General features: G+C 33.5%; 1 protein-coding gene across 1 annotated transcript in view; it reads right to left on the bottom strand.

Moving 5' to 3' along the window:
• Adamts19 (ADAM metallopeptidase with thrombospondin type 1 motif 19) overlaps window positions 1-14,353 on the bottom strand; it is a 268,784-nt gene that overhangs the window by 220,577 nt on the left and 33,854 nt on the right. The window contains exon 3 of the mRNA XM_076855917.2: window positions 4,891-5,056. Within this exon, the coding sequence (XP_076712032.2) occupies window positions 4,891-5,056 (166 nt within the window). The remainder of the gene's footprint in view (window positions 1-4,890; window positions 5,057-14,353) is intronic.

Below are 14,353 nucleotides of genomic sequence, written 5' to 3'. Positions count from 1 at the left end.
AAAAGGTATGGAAACATTAGGATCATTAAACGTTCTGTAAATAATGTACAAAGAACTTTCAGATTGTGAAAATAAGCACTTATTTAGATGGGTTCAATTTCAGACATCTTTGCAGAAGTTACTATATACCTGGAAGTCAGGAAAGGAGTGAAATGGAGACAGAGTTTAGGATCAATGAATGTGAAGTTGAACTCAGAGATTTGAGATATATCACTGTAAGGAAGTAGTATGTTATGATTTGGAAGTGAGGTGTCTCCCAAAAGCACATGTGTGAGACAATTCAAGAAGATGTAGAAGAAAAATGATCAGATTATTATGAGAATCTTAACCCAATTAGTGAATTAATTCCCTGAAGGGATTAACTGAGTGCTAACTGAAGGTGGGCAGAGTGTGTGGTTGGAGGAGGCAGGTCATTGGGGGGAATGCCTTTTGGAGTACATGTTTTGTATCTGACCAGTGGGATCTCTCCCTCTGCTTTCTGATCGTTACATGAGTCACTTCTTTCCTCCACACTCTTCTGCCATGATGTTCTGACTCATCTTGAGTCCCAAGGAATGGAGCTGGTCTTCTATAGACTAAGACCTCTGAAACTGTGAGCTCCTAAATAAACTTTTCCTCCTCTACAATTTTTGTGGTCTGGTCTTTTAGTCATCACGGGGGGGGGAGGAGGGGGGATAAAAATTTGAGTAAAACAATGTGAAAAAGGAGAAGGGGGAAGGAGTCCTGAGAAGAGCCTCTGTAGGGACCATACACATGGATGAAGACATGCCCATAAAGCAGATGGGGATGTAAGATAAATGAAAGGAGAACTAAAATAAGAAACAGGGAGGGTTTATAAAAAGAGAGGCTGTTTAATCAAGAGTGGTAGAAAGATTCTGTAAAAATGGGTAGAAAAATATGTTTCCTTTATTTGTCCCAGCTAGTGACACCTGTCTTGGCCCTAATCAGTCAGCTTCCTGTGTCCTTATTTGCATATTACTTTTAAATGGACTCTCTTGAAGATGCTAGCTTTCTTAAGAATCTCAAATTCATGGGAGTCTCCATCATACAAGTTAGCCATTGTGTGTGAAAATCATGAAAACTAAATCAATCATTTTAATATATTGCTTCCTTTGATGTTTTAATTGGCTGCAATTCTGCTTAATTCACTCTTTATTTCCTAAAAATTTAGATCATTTTCTACCCATGTATAAAAACATGCATGTTTCTATGCATGTAAAAAATAACACAGTTGAGCCCGCATACGGTGGTGCATACTTATAATCCCAGCAGCTCAGGAGACTGAGGAAGGGGGATTACAAGTTCAAAGTCAGCCTTGGCAACTAAAGGAGACCCTGATCAACTTAGTGAGACCGTGACTCAAAATTTTAAAAAAAATGAAAAAGGTTGGAGATGTTGCTCAGTGGTTCAGCACCTATCGGTCCAAACCCTGGTACCAAAACAAAACAATACACAGTTGATACCATACACTTCCAAATGGAATAGAAATTTAAAATTATGTACTGATGGATGATGCTCCATGTGTGCACTCCACAATGCCCTCCACACACTCACAATAACCTCCACAGCAGTTATGGATGGTGTTCGGAAACTATTTCAGTAGTGGCCTGATTAAGTCAGCTCTAAAAATAGAGATGATCTCTGTCCTGCTCAAACCTTGATTTTCAACTCCATAAATCTTTCTGTTACATTCTGAGTCCTAGATTCATTCTAAGTGAATAATAAAATGTTAAGGAATAGATATCGATAATATCATTTATATAGCATATAAGACTCTTCATTTTCCAGTGGCTACTTTTCTAGGACTGTGTCTTATCTATTGCAGACACATGGCTTCAGCTCTCCCGGCTGATGCTATCTCATGCCCTTATATTTTTGCATGTTTTTTTCTTCTGCTTAAAATGCTCTTATTCCATTAATGTTTAATAACATATGCTAAAAACATTATATATGTTTTTCATTTTCACACATAATCTCATTTAATTTTAAGCATAGCACTGAGGTTCAGGTATCACTTGCCCGTTCTGTACATTACAAATGGAACTTTTGAGAGAGAAAGTTTACCAAGACCCTACGGAAAGTGATAGCACAAGGAGGTGAACACAGGCAGCCTGACCCAAAGTCCATCATCTTTTTTTTTTTTTAACTTATTTTTATTCTTTACATACATGACAGTGGAATGCATTATAATTTTTATTACACATATAGAACACAATTTTCATACCTCTGTTAGTATATAAAGTAGGTCCATCATCTTAACCTACACATTCCACTTCCTTTTCTCCATCAAGTCTTAAGAAGGTTTACTTTATGTCTGATGTTCTGCACCCCATTTTCAGGTACCTTATGTTTATCACTCTACAGTACAATGGCTGATTTACCATTTTGTCTAAAATAATTTACAGTTCACCTCTTAAGAATTGGGGTTGTGGCATTTAGCTCTACATCCTTGTGAGGTGATTAGCAGTATTGTTTTGTTTGTTTGTTTGTTGTTGTTGTTGTTGTTGTTGTTGTAAATATGGAAAATAAAATTTAAAAATATGAGAGAAATGCCCAAGATTACCTATCTGGATAAGACTGAGACAGGACCTTGAACCCAAGGCTTCTAACTCTCAACTTCTGGTTTCTCTCCCTCCTATGTTATCTTTTAATATAAGAACACAATGAAGTCATGTTAAAGTAGGAAACTCCCTGAAAAAATTCACATAAATAATACATGTCAATGTAGTCTACCCAAGGAATTAAAATGATGAAAGGAAATAGTATAAAGACTAAGCCAAAGAAAAGTAAATTTAATAATTCCATTTTTTATTTAAGAGAGAGAGAGAATTTTTTAATATTTATTTTTTAGTTTTCGGCAGACACATCTTTCTTTGTGGTGCTGAGGATCGAACCCAGGTCGCACGCATGCCAGGCGAGCGCACTACCGCTTGAGCCACATCCCCAGACCAATAATTCCACTTTTCAAAGGCAATATGGTTACATTATCCATACTTATGCCATATTGATAATTAGTTAGTATTAACTAACTAATTATTAGTATAAGTACTAATAGTTAGGCCTAAAGTAAGAAGGGAAAAGTAACAGCTGAACATATATGTCCAAGTAAATGGATATTTTATTTCATGGATTGCTAATTAAATAAATATATTTTAAATACTGAGTCTTTAATCTGAAAATAGGTAATCTCAGTAAATCATCTAATTGGTGATAGCTTACCACTTTGCATGCAAGTCCTTGTTCTAAGTAGAGCAACATTAATTTTAAGTCATGAATAAAAATATTTGCAATATGTTTGTGTGTACATATACATATACATCATAAACCTTATGAGCAATTTTTGCTAAATATGAACAATGCATTTATGCTTTATTAGTCTATTAAAATATAAAACTTTCATCCATGCATAATTATATACAAAGCCTGTTTTATGTCATCAGTGCACATGAGAAATTAGAACAGCTGAAACTTACTATGATTCAAAAGTTACACAGTCCAGATTTTCAGTTTAACTTACAGAAAGCAATCTTCTTAAATGGACTAAATCCAAGTTATTGTTGTTGTTTTCATATTTTCACAATACAAAATCTTTTCTTTTGTTAATAATGTATAACTTTTGGTCAGCTTTATCTCTTTGCTATCTATAGCTCTTTGAATAGGAAAGAGGTTGTTATTTAACTTGTTTTGTGTACCCTAAATATTGTGACATTGAGATAAATATATTTAACCATGTTTGAATATAACTCTCATACATACTGATGAGTTTTCACCAAAGAAAATAGAATCACAGATTAATTAGAAATAAATACTTTGTAATCAGAAACATAATATTTTTAATCTGACACCCTACTGTTGATTTGGACATCCTATGGTCTCCCTAAATGTTACCTTTCACTATTCACATACCTAACCCAGGCTCAAATACCATAATCAATTTTAGAATTGATATCTTGTTATTAACTACATTAACAATTTCAAATGTGCAACACATATTTTAAAGCCTCTACACTGAAAATTCTTCAATAAATTCACATTTCTTCATATTCTCATTAGAAACATTTCTTATACCAGTGAATATTCACTGAGACATCTGAACTAGATGTCTAAACATTTTTTCCCAGTGAAATGATTTTGTTATGAACATTGTCTCTAACTTTCAGGTCTGACTTGATTTTAAAAATCATTCATTTTCCTTTTCTTTCTTGCTAATGCCACAGATTTCTGCCTAAAGGACATAAAAAAGTACACAAAAATGTCACCTTCCAGTCTTTATTTCTGTGAGAATTTGTAGATAATAAGAATTGAGGATTTCATGGCTTGCAGTACTTATGAGCCTTTGAAATTTCCAGAATTATGAGATTCTTATACAACAAATAAATTTAAAAGTATGAATCTTTACTTTTATTGCTATTCTGCTGCTAATTTTAATCTCCAAGATGATTTTTAGATGGGTTAAAGAAAAAAAAGAGGATGCCTTAGTAGAAGTAAAGAGATATCTGTGATGCTGTCTTGGAGGTAGGCTAAAATAAGGCCATGAGCTCACTGGATTCAGTTTCAGGAGATCTGGAGCTCTCTGTCATTTCTATTCCAGTGAAGTGAGCAGTATCCTGTAAGGAACACTGAACCACTCAAGAAAGTTATAAGGCATGTGATCTATTAATCTCTGAGGTTCTTTCTGAGTTTCCATTCTTTTATATTAAAATGCAGTGTTTCCTAGAAAACTAAAAGATAGGCCTAAAATAGACATATATAATTGCTATTAACAAAAAGAGATTTCACATTGCAAAGAAATAATAAAGGTAGTAGATAGAAAAGAGGGAGAGGAAGACAGAGGGAGGGGGAAACCTTTTATAGGATTCATCTCTGCACATTTAGTTCAGAAGACATTACCTGAAATGATACCACAGTAATGACTGTGAAGAGTTGACTTCTCTGTGGCTTTTTCTTCCACGGACCTTTTCTGCCTGTAGACACGGTGTGGATGACCCGTTATGGCCATTGTATCATTGAGTGGCTCAATAAATATGAAGTCCTCATTGAGCTGTATAAATCCCATCTGGAATATACAACACAAAAAGATAGGTCAGAAACCCCATTTAAAAATTACTTTCTAAGTTCTTCTATTCACATGTTCTGTTTTCTTTAACAAATATTCATGTGATCTTCTAGAGAATCTATTTCAGTGACCCCACTAGAGAGGTAACTATCTTCAGATTTTATTACTTCATCTTTATGTGCTTTATTGCACTACCATAAACTTCATTTAGTAGTCTTAGCCTGTGTGGGTGGGAGGCTAGATGCCAGCAACAGATGCACAGTAAAAATTCTGGAATGTTAAAGGCTCACTTTGGGAGACCCATGGGGTCACTTACATGTACAGCATGTACAGAAAGAGGGATGCAGTTTTTAATTGCATACACCACAGAGTCCAACTTTTTGACAATCAGTACTTAGTGAAGTAATTCATGTAACATCAAGGCAAATGCAAGATTCATAAAATTGAAAGTAATTTTTAAAGTATTCTTAAAGTTTTGTACTAGGCATTTTTTTTTAAATTACAAAATAATTAGAAAAAAATGAAGCAAAACTTACATAAACAAGTTTAATTTCATAATGGTCTTAACCACCCAACTGTGGAAAGTTAAAAACTGTAAACTATGATTATCATCAATGAAAAGGTCTTACAAGTAGGTATCCTTGTAATATATTGAAGCTAAGCCTGCTCATTTATATCTTTCCTTCTTTTGGAATATAAATTGAATTATAACTAGGAAAGTATTCCACAGAGACAGACATAATGTGAATTAATCTTCTTGTTATTTTTTAACTCTACGTAATAAACATAAAAATAGAATACCCTTAACATTGTTACCTTTAGCAAATTCTAAATTATTGTTCTAATGTTTAAAAACATTTGTTATGTCTAGTGTTGACATTTTGAAGGCTTGAAATGTTCTATTTTTATCATAAAAATTGATATTTTCATAAAAGATATTCTAAAATGCTAAGAAATAATCACTTAAAACCTGCATTATTCATACTCGATCTGGTAATATAATATATAGTTCTCAATTATTTCACATCTACCATCTGGAATTTAAGTATAGCTCATTTAAATTTGATCAACATATAAGTAACACATTAATAAAATAATTATTTATTCAGATAGAACAATTTTCCAAAGTAAAATTTAAGAAAAAATAAATTCATCCTGAAAAATACGTACATTTTCCTTAGATATCTGGTTTGTTCTTCTCCTAGCAGCTAGCACAGGGTCCACCATATATAAAGTATTCAACAAATGTTTGTTAAATAAATGAATGATCCAAATTTATCTCCCTTTTTTTTTCATTTTTCCACTAATGTATTCAAATTTAAATTTTGTTTTTATTACTAGAGTGTGTCAGCAAAGATGTAATACACTAATATTATTAGAGTGCATTACATCTCCTATACAGAAAGACCAGCTGATTGCCAATGTGTTACATAACCATTTTATTTTGTACTGAACTAATATTACAATACACTTTTAGAAAAAAATCTAAAATCCTAATCAATTTCATTTTATTGAATTTTTCCTATCACTAATAAAATTCTTAAGAACTGAAATACATAATTCTATCACTTGTTTTTCTCCTTTCTCCTTCCTATCTCCCTTTCCCTGTCTCTCTTTCTAACACACATACACACACACATACACACACACACACACACACACACACATTCACACATATTCGGCATTAAGGGATCATGTAAAAAAGATTCACTTTAATGACTCTTTAAAAGATATGAGGCATATATATATGTATATATATATGTGTGTGTATATATATATATATATTTATATGTCAAATATTTTTATGTAATTTTAATATGACTTCCACTGAGTTGTTTTATTTTTTATTCTTGTTTTAATTCTCTAAAATTTGAAACAATCTTGAATTTTAAAGTAATTACATGAAATCTATAAATTTTTCTATGGTTAATTAGATTAGCAACATGAGAATATAAAACATTAAAAGTATTGAGTGACCATGAAAAATGTAGTACATCTACACATAACTTCAGAAAAGATGGTGTCACATTATATATCTTTGAGCCAGTCTATAAAAATATAGATATGTGTTAGTTTTGTCTTATACATCAGTGTAATTCAAGGCCATTAATAAAACTGTAGCTGATGATTAAATCATAATGTGTGGTTAGGATATCTCAAGCAAACATGCTGAGTTTTACTTAAATCATAAATTTGTGATCCAACACATTCTTTCATCAGGTTATAAAAATGGTTAGATTTGTAATAAATGTTACAAAACATAACTGCATACTATCATATACAATTTAAGGAGTTCAAGAACAGATTCTGGTTTTAAGATTATTTGCTAGCAACATAACAAAGACAAAGTTACAGCAACTTTAGCTACACTACTTCCTAGGGCCATTCAGATACATGTAATGCTTTTGCATGTAGTCTGATGCTAGATAACTACTCAATAAACACTCACTGTTATTTTTATTTTAATAATAAGGATAACATAATGCAAATATATTTAATTATAAGGATACTAGTAAATATAAGCACCTAAACATTTGAATATAAACTACAAAGTTCACAGAGTTCAAAGAATCAGTTTATTCATGTTTGTATTCCCCCATTAGCACATTAATGTCCAAAATAAATGTTTTATTTTATTATGTTTTGTTTTGAGACAGAAACTTCTTCATAATGTAACACATCTATTTTGTTAGAATTTTTTCTGTCTGCAATTTTGAAAACAAGAAAGCCATTCTTAAAAAGGAAGAAGTTAGAGTAATTATAAAGGTGACTCGTTCATTCAATACATGCCTACTGTCTACTCACTGTGTTCCAGACTTGGTTCACTCAAAGGCATAGTTAGCCCCAAATGTCACAATGTATATTTTCTATCTGAGACTACAAGGATCTCTTGTAGCACAAATATTGTCCAGCTTTGTTCTGTACCATTCAATGTATGGTCCTAGATTAAAATAGAGCTGCAAAAAATCTTGAGGTTTTCTCTGCCTCTCACAAAGGAACTGTTTTGTTTTTCTGTTAACAAAATAGAATTTTTTTTTTTATCTGCACAGTAATTTTACAAACCTTGGAAGAACACAAGCACATATTAAACTCTCTACACAAGAGTCCTCATGGCCAACAATCCACAATTAGGCAACATTTATTTTAGTTGCAAACATTGTCTTCTCAATTTTAGAAGAAAAGATTATGTGAATTAATATGGTATAACAACATATTATTTGCAAAAAAGTTAAAGTGTTTTTCTCCTTGAGCGTCTTTTAAAAAATTTTCCAGATAATTTTCACTATTTTAAAACTCTTCATAAAAATAACTGGAAATACAATTTAATTAAAGTGTTGTTTACTCCTTTATTTAGATCATCACAAGCATGTGCTCAAGTGGTGGGATTCCTTTGTCATTTATTCTTTGATTTTATGATGTAATAAGAATTTCAGGGCTGGGATGTGGCTCAAGCGGTAGCGCACTCGCCTGGCATGCGTGCGGCCCGGGTTCAATCCTCAGCACCATATACAAACAAAGATGTTGTGCCCACCGAAAACTAAAAAATAAATATTAAAAATTCTCTCTCTCTCTCTCTCTCTCTCTCTCTCTCTCTCTCTCTTTCTCTCTATCTTTCACTTTAAAAAAAAAAGAATTTCAATTTCAACTTGCAATTTATCATTGCTTATGTGAAAGAAAATAAGCCGTCAGTCATTTTTTTTCTTACTAGCTTTTATATTTTATTTTACTCCTATTTTATATGCCTCTGATTTCTACAACCATGAATATAAATTTCCTTGTAGGTGTATTGACACTACCAACTCATAATCACAATGTGAAATTTGATTGGGCTAATGTGCAGAGATGATTAAACATTGTTGCTTCAATTCATCAAATATGAAACTTCATTTGTTCAAATGCAAATTGATTTGGGGCTGTGAAAGTAATGAACAGATGTTAGAGTCCCAGTGCAGGTCTATCTGAAGCAGTAGGTGGAACAGGAAGTCATATGGCAATATGGCACTCTTTGCTCGTTCCCACTCCTGCTGTGATGACTAATTCACTTCCAGTGCCTCACTTTCAGCTCACTCCAAGAGCCAAAATGCTACTATAATAATTATAAGTTTTTGCTTAATTCTAATCTCTCTTCTTTCAACTTTCTTTATTTTCCAGAATCTTCATTTCTAGGTAAAATTTCAGTGTACTACCTGAATGTATTTTAGACTCAAAAGAATGAAAATTATAGTCCATTAATTAAGTAATGAATATTATGAGTCTATGATGACTTGTTTTTTTAAAAATATGATGCAGCAGTTCCATTGCTGAAGATATATCCAAAGGAAATGAAATCAGCATGTATTGCTTAACATAGCCAAGATATGGAATCAACTTAATTTTCCATCAGTGGATGAATGAATGAAAAAAATTTGTTATATATATGCAATGGAATACTACCTCTCTTTAAGAAAGAAAGAAATCCTGTCATTCGTGACAACACTGATGGAGAATATAATGCTAAGTGGAATAAGCCAGGTACAGAAGTCCAACACGGCATGATTTCACTTTCTCATGGTATCTAAAGGCATTGAACTCCTGGAAGCAAAGAGAAGAATGGTGGTTACCAGAATGAAGGCGAGGAGGGTTTGGGAAAATGTTGGTCGTAGGATACAGAATTTCAGATAGTCAAGAGACTAAGTTCAGAGACTGATTGTTCTACATGGTGAATGCAATAAATACCAATCAACTGTTTACTGAAAAATTGTGGCAATAGTTTTAAATGTTCTCATTATTAAAAAATTATGTGAGACAACAGATATACCCATTAGCCTAATTTAAACTTTCCATGACATATATATATATATATATATATATATATATATATATACACATATATGTAATGTAGTACACCATTAATATGTACCATTTTTAAATATTAAAATAATTCACTTTAAAATATAGTATGTCACAAGAAGTGAATGTCATAAGCACTAAAGGAAATGAGGAAGGTGATAAATCATAATAATGCCAGGATATGAAAAAGGTCTAGGGGATAACAGGATTTGGATGAGATGGAAGGCAAGGATGTTCCATTGTTATCTGGGGCAAAACAGATGTCAGGTCTAGCTAACAATTCAAAAAGATGCCTAGTTTGAGTGGAAAAATGGGAATATGTGCTCCCAAAATAGAATAAACAAATACAATTGAAAAAATCAAATAACAGCTTTTTTGAAGGGAAAAAGAAAATCAGTGTTATGTATGTCATAGAAAAATAGTCCATTTTCCCAGTACAAGGTGTGTCAAAGAATTAGTCAGGTACTAAAAGGAACACAAGTGTTTTATTTGTGGCAATAGACTTTGCTGAAAGGATTTGGTATCAATATCTGCTTTGCAAAGCATTTTAGATAAATATCAGATACCCCATGTTGTCTGAATTTCTATTTAAGTTTAGTTTTACTTTCTTAAGTATTTTTTTGTAGGTTATGTTATAGTATATAACTCATTCAGCAAATAAAACATTATAGTTTCAAATATAGAGCTTGGCATAATGCCATATAGTTTTTCTATGCTTTAATCAAATTAAATGCCATTTCAATATTATTGCAACTGGGAGTAGTTTCTCATGAACTTGGGTATTCTATATATAATCATACAAATCTGTATGATGATGCTTCTGACACCATATGCTATCCCACATTCTTATCATTCTAAAACACCCTGACCTTTATAGTGTTTCCTCTGTATTCCCAGGAGGACAAACTTGAAATCCTTAATGAAGATATGTAAAGTATGATAAGTAAGCTATAAAAAAAACTCTTGCCTACTTCTCCAGTTTTATTTTCCTGCACAAATTTCGTATGTAACCATAATGAACAAATCTATTGTGAAAAGACATTATGTTTTAACATAGTTTGGAATAACATTTAGTTGCAAGATTTCAGCACAGCTCATGGTGAATGCTGTGTTCTTTCCAGATTATCATTTGAGTGTGTATACAGCTATGAATTCTTCAAAATCAAGCAGGCTCAGTCCTCTTTCCAAAGTAATCACTGCCTTTCCTAATAGGCTGCACCATGCATTTTCTGCTATTGCATTGTCTACTGTGGTTACCATTGCTCTGATTACAAGTATGAGCTACTGGAGGGGGCAGTTTGGGCATGGTGCTCATCCTCTTGTCTTCAATACACAGATCCTACTAGTAGACAACAGGTGCTCAAAAACACGTTGCTTTTAATTCAGTGCCAGTTCTCTTGAGATAAAATAACACATATGGATTCAATGCCTGAAAAAAACACCTCTTCATACCACCTGTGACTTCATCTGGGGGAAAATTAGAATTTCATTTCTTCCATTAGACCTCTCCAATGTTGCCTTCCTTGAATAACCAAGTATTATCTCTAGGAAAGCCTTTCATGCCACCAGAATGCTAACATCATTCTATTTCTTTCCCAGCCAAAAGGCTTCAAAAATAATCATTAAACTACAGTGGTAGAAGGAAACTTAGAAATCATTCAGGCATTATTGGAGTTTTGAAATCAAGAAAACTAAGGCTTTAAACTATAGCATGGCTTTCGCAAACTCACGTAGTTTATGTGAATGTCAGGGCTGAAGTCTAATGCTCCCAATTTCCAAGTTAATTTTTGGTTTTAGTATATGATTCTGTATTTGTTTGTTATCTACTTAAAATTCTACCTCCATTCTAGTCCCCACCCCAATCCCAGCTTCATAGATTGTTACAAAGCCAATGCGAACTTCCTGGTTTTTTATGCTCCTATTTGACCCTTGGCCTCTTTTCTCCATCCCAAATTTTCATTGTCCTAGTTCTTATCTTCTCTAGCAGCTATTTCTGTTCCCCTCAATAGGTCATGTTCCTCATTCCAAGACTAATTTTTGGTCAGCAGTTGTTCTCAGTATTCATCACTCAAAACTTTGATGACCCCCTCCATGAACATGATTCTCAAATCCCTTTCTCAGGCCACTGCTTTCCTTCAACATCGACTCTCCTCTCACTTCCATTATCTCACTTCTTGTATCATCATTCTCTCCAAAGTAGCACCTCCTCTCTCTGTTTCCATATTTACTTGTGGCTCTGCCCTTTTTGCTAGCTACCCAGGATAAAAATTATCTCATCCTTTACTTTTCTCTTTTCAAACTTATTTTTAAATATCCATAAGAAAACAACAAAATAAGAAAGAAGCAGACATATATACAAGGCACTTCATATGCATTGTTTAACTTAATCTACGCATTAAGCTTGGGGCACAAATGCTAGTTTCATCAGTTTCATAGTTGTAAAAAAAATGAGTTTCAAAAAGACTTACTGTGTCCTAAGATTACAAATCAGTATGTGGTGATGACAGGATTCAAACCAGATTATCTGGCTTCAAGTGCACACTGCCTTTGTGAAGCTATCTGCAAAAAGCTAAGCCTGCCATATGACTGCTATTTCAAATAATCCTCATCTCTAAAAAATTTTGCACTAAGGATTTGGACGTCAAACACAACACCTCACAGATGGTAGATATCCAAACTTTGATATCAATAGCAAGACCAGGCCTTATCCCTCACAAAGCAGAAGACAAAAATACAACATAGAAGGCTCTGAACTTTATCTTGAACTGTTTTATGTGATCAGACTTCTTAGCTGTCAAAGGCACCCTGGCTTTCAAAGTGGACTGAGAGTTTTGTCTTAATGCCTCCTTTAGTGGTAGATACCCAACAATTCTCCCACAGCAGATTTGGGAGAATATTTCAGAGTTTTAGTTTATTTCCTTACCACTTTCCCCTTTTAATTGTTTTTCTCTCTTTTTTTCCTTTAAATATTCTCTAATCACAAACCAGAATTTTTAAATAATGCATTTTAAAAAAGAATTTAAAAAAGAAAATAATCACCCTCAAGCCCAATAAGAATATTAAATTAAAATAATATAAATATATATTTCTTTCCAGTCAGTTAATATTTGCAATGCATACACACATATATGCTCACATTAACACACACATACACACACACACACACACACATATATATATATATATGTGTGTGTGTGTGTGTGTGTATGTGGGCATGTGTATATATATATATACACACATTCATATGTTTCAAGTTTTATAATCTATTTTGAGTTTTTCTCATTAAGGAATAACTTGTTTCCTAATAGTACTAAGCAGTCTTTACAGGTGAGGTTTTAATGGTCAAAGAATAGCTTATCCTCTGAATATATCATAATTTATTAACTACTAATTCACCCAAAATTTATTCAATAAATGCTTGCAAGCATCAACTTTGTACAGAGCCCATAAAGCCCATCAGCTTGTGCTCCAAGAGGAAACAATGAACCCTATGGAAAAAGACCAAAGACCTGTATTTGCTCAATAACTTTATATGATCATTTTTACCACGATATCTGTGTCATATTTCACAATAAAAAAGGAAAGAAGGAAGGAAGGATAAGATTAAAACATAGCCTGGAACTATCCTGACAGATACCTAGGGACAATACAGGAGTTGAAAATGAACGCTGCAGAGGGATGAATTCCCTGTCTCCTAAGCAGAAGTGTGAAAGCTCCAGGGACAGAAGGGCATCTCTGAACAAAAGATTTCCCCCTCAACTCACAAATGTGGCCAATGAGAAAGCATCCATTTTAAGTGCCTGACAAGTAACATCCTACAATACTATTGATCACCAAAGAACCTTCTCCTTCACAGGATCCCTTACGGCTTCAGTCCTGGAGGAGCCATAGGAAGCCCAGTATGATGAGTGGGAGCTATGAGAACTCTAGAGGGAGAAACACCACAGACTCGAACCTCAGTCTCCCCTTCTCACTGCATATGATTCATGCCCTCCACGTCCAGATTTGTAAGAAAGTCTGAATGTTCAGGGCATGTGGTAGAGAAATTTTACGTGAATTTGGAAGGCGTGATGATTATCGAATGAATGTTTTAACGACCAGTTTTTGTAACTACATTTACTGAAGGCTTTCTCACTACCTAAAAACAAACAACATCAGAAATAAAATAGGTGGCACAGGTATGGGAATCTTGTTTAACATATTCCTTAAATCCTGTTTACTCAGTGAAGAGTCTTATACATAGGTAACATGAATTCAGGTAGTGACGACCATGGTTGAAGGGGTTAGAAATTCAGGTGGCCATGGCATTTGGATGAGGGGACATCTGAGAAGAGACTTGACACATGAGAGGTGGCCAGACCAACATTAAGAAAAAGCATTCTAGACAGAGAGAGAAGCAAAGGTCGTGAGACAAGAGCAGATGTGGCATGTTTCAGGAAATTCCAGATCAGTGCAGCTGGAATAGAG

This window comes from Callospermophilus lateralis, chromosome 5 (assembly GCF_048772815.1).
Source record: "Callospermophilus lateralis isolate mCalLat2 chromosome 5, mCalLat2.hap1, whole genome shotgun sequence".
NCBI classification, from domain to species: domain Eukaryota; kingdom Metazoa; phylum Chordata; class Mammalia; order Rodentia; family Sciuridae; genus Callospermophilus; species Callospermophilus lateralis.
The sequence above is the reverse complement of the archived record's forward strand: the minus strand, read 5'-3'. Positions and strand labels throughout refer to the sequence as shown.